The 2,500-nt window shown below is 57.5% G+C and overlaps 1 protein-coding gene across 2 annotated transcripts in view; it reads right to left on the bottom strand.

Moving 5' to 3' along the window:
* The window catches only part of LOC113804851 (uncharacterized), a 135,018-nt gene that overhangs the window by 105,812 nt on the left and 26,706 nt on the right, over window positions 1–2,500 (bottom strand). For both annotated transcript variants that reach the window (XM_070135762.1, XM_070135764.1), the window contains exon 2: window positions 1–754. This exon is cut by the window's left edge and continues 27 nt beyond it. In XM_070135762.1, the coding sequence (XP_069991863.1) occupies window positions 1–500 (500 nt within the window). In that variant the 5' untranslated portion in view covers window positions 501–754. The remainder of the gene's footprint in view (window positions 755–2,500) is intronic.

Genomic DNA, 2,500 nt, shown 5'->3' with positions numbered 1-2,500 from the left:
CCGGCGATGGAGGACGACCTCTGGCGCGGGAGGCGCAGGTGGAGGTCGGCGGGCGGGTCGTGCGTGGAGGGCACCGTCAGCAGCGACGACCTCCGCCGGAGGCCCCGCTGGTCCGCCCACACGTCGTAGCGGAAGTGGCGGCCGCCCACGCTGCGCGGGGACACGGGCGAGGGCGTGGAGCGCGCGTTGGGCGAGGGCGGCTCGCGGCACAGGGGCGAGGTGGGCGTGCGGCTCATAGGCGACGTGGGCGTCCTGGAGAGCGGCGGCGGCGTCCGGGGCAGCGGCGAGGTGGGCGTGCGGCGGAGGGGTGAGGCGGGCGGCGGCCGCCCCTGCGAGTAGCGCTGGCGCGAGTGCGAGCGCGGGCGCGGCGGCAGCGTGGGGCTCGGCGAGGGCGCGGCCGAAGGGGCGCCGCCGCGGCACAGATCGAGCTCGTCGTCGGGCGTCACCGTCAGGCGCAGCGTGACGACGCTGTGGCGCCGAGGGCGGCACGAGGCCATCATGGAGCCGGGGGGGAGGGGGGGAAGGGACTTTGGTTGCAGGGGTTGGGGAGGGGAAGGAAGGGGCTGGGGGAGGGAGGGAGGGGCAGAGACTCGAAGGCGGCTGAAGGGAAGGAGGGGGTCCTCAGCAGGGCATGTAGCCTCAGGGAGTCCTTGGGCGAGGGCGTCCTTCTGCAGAAGCGACGCTGGAGGCGCCAGGAGGTCCTTCCGCTGCCATCACTCCCCAGGTCTCCCCCGGGCGACCCAGCGCATCGAACCTGCAAATGGAACCTCGCTTTAGAACCTCGCCGGCAAGAGGAGTTCAGGATTCGCTCCGCATCCTGCCACAAACACGCATGATAAGAAATAAATAATAATGATTAAAATCCCGTTTCCCTTCCCCTCTTCCTCCCTCTTCCCGTCAGCATCGTTCTGCCTCGTCCCCTCCCTCCTCCCTCCTCCCCTCCCTCGCACTCCTCCCTCCTCCCCCCACTCTTGCACCCCTCCCCACCCCCCCTTCTCGCCTGCACCGGATCGCGCCGCCCATTAACATCCCATCCATTAGCCGGGCGAGCGAGAGCGAAGCCACTTCAGGTCGCGTCACCTGGAATTGCCTCCCCTGGCATCACCTGGACTGCTCTGGTGGCGACCCCGGAATTACCCTTGCAGTGCCCACCTGGAATTGCCTCCCTGGTATCACCTGGGACTGCTCCGTGTGGCATCTCCTGGAATTACCCCGTGGTGCTCACCTGAATTTGACACAGCTCCCCTGGCATCACCTGGGACTGTTCCGTGTGGCATCTCCTGGAATTACCCCGTGAGCGTCACCTGGAATTGCCTCCCCTGGCATCACCTGGGACTGTTCCGTGTGGCATCTCCTGGAATTACCCCGTGAGCGTCACCTGGAATTGCCTCCCCTGGCATCACCTGGGACTGTTCCAGGGTATCTCCTGGAACACTCAGAGCGTCACCTGGAATTGCCTCCCCTGGCATCACCTGGGACTGTTCCGTGTGGCATCTCCTGGAATTACCCCGTGAGCGTCACCTGGAACTGACATAGCGAATCACTTGGAACTGCCCCGAGTGGCATTGCCTGGGGCATCCTCTGGCATTGTGATGTATGACACCCCTCGGCATTGCCCAGTGTGCCACCACCTGGCACTGCAGTGTATGGCATTCCCAGGGGCGGTATTCACCATGGGGCAAAGATTCCAGAATGTTTTTGTCTGTCACAAAAAAAAAGTCTGCGGCTGCAACTTTGTCTACCGGAGTTCAAGACAGGTCTAGAGCCGTCTCACACGCGCAAGAACTGTCTTTCAGCCGACAATGCGATTCACATTTGTTGAAATTAATTTGCATCAGCAGTGGTAGGCGAAACTTGCATGATCCTTTTTTATTTATTGCAGTTTTCTTTTCGATAAAGGCAAACACACGCAGTGTGCTCCGTATAAATATAAAATATATTGATTTAACATCGTAGTCACTGTGTAGTTGAGATTCACTGCAATAGATATTTCATCATACTGCTGCATTGTATTATCATCAAAGGGACTTTTAAAATGTAAGATAAAAATGTTCTAGTGTTAACTTTAATACGTGGTAGAGCGTGACTTAAGACCGTTCTTAAATTCTCCAAAGAAAACTCTACGATTTTATGTGAATACCGTCCTAACTCTGTCTCGGCCGCACCTAAGTCCCTTAATTGGATACTATAAGTACAATCGATCATTAGGCAACGGCGATTTCCCTCTCCGACCGAGTGAAACTTGCCAAGTATACTTTCACTGAAGAATTTACAGGCTTTGAATTCGACTCTCGATTGCAAAGTCAACAAATAATCCTAATACCTGATAATCAGAATGTAGAAAAGCATAGAACATAATTTGGCGCCATTCGTGAAATACTCAATATTCTAATTCTCATTTTCTTCCTACAAGAGAGCAACCAGGCAGCTCTCCTGACGAGGCCAATCCTGCCTCCTCCAAGCAACCCTAAACCGTGCTTTCCAAGGCAGCCTCATCTAT

The sequence above is a fragment of the Penaeus vannamei genome, chromosome 21, assembly GCF_042767895.1.
Source record: "Penaeus vannamei isolate JL-2024 chromosome 21, ASM4276789v1, whole genome shotgun sequence".
NCBI lineage: Eukaryota > Metazoa > Arthropoda > Malacostraca > Decapoda > Penaeidae > Penaeus > Penaeus vannamei.
The sequence above is the reverse complement of the archived record's forward strand: the minus strand, read 5'-3'. Positions and strand labels throughout refer to the sequence as shown.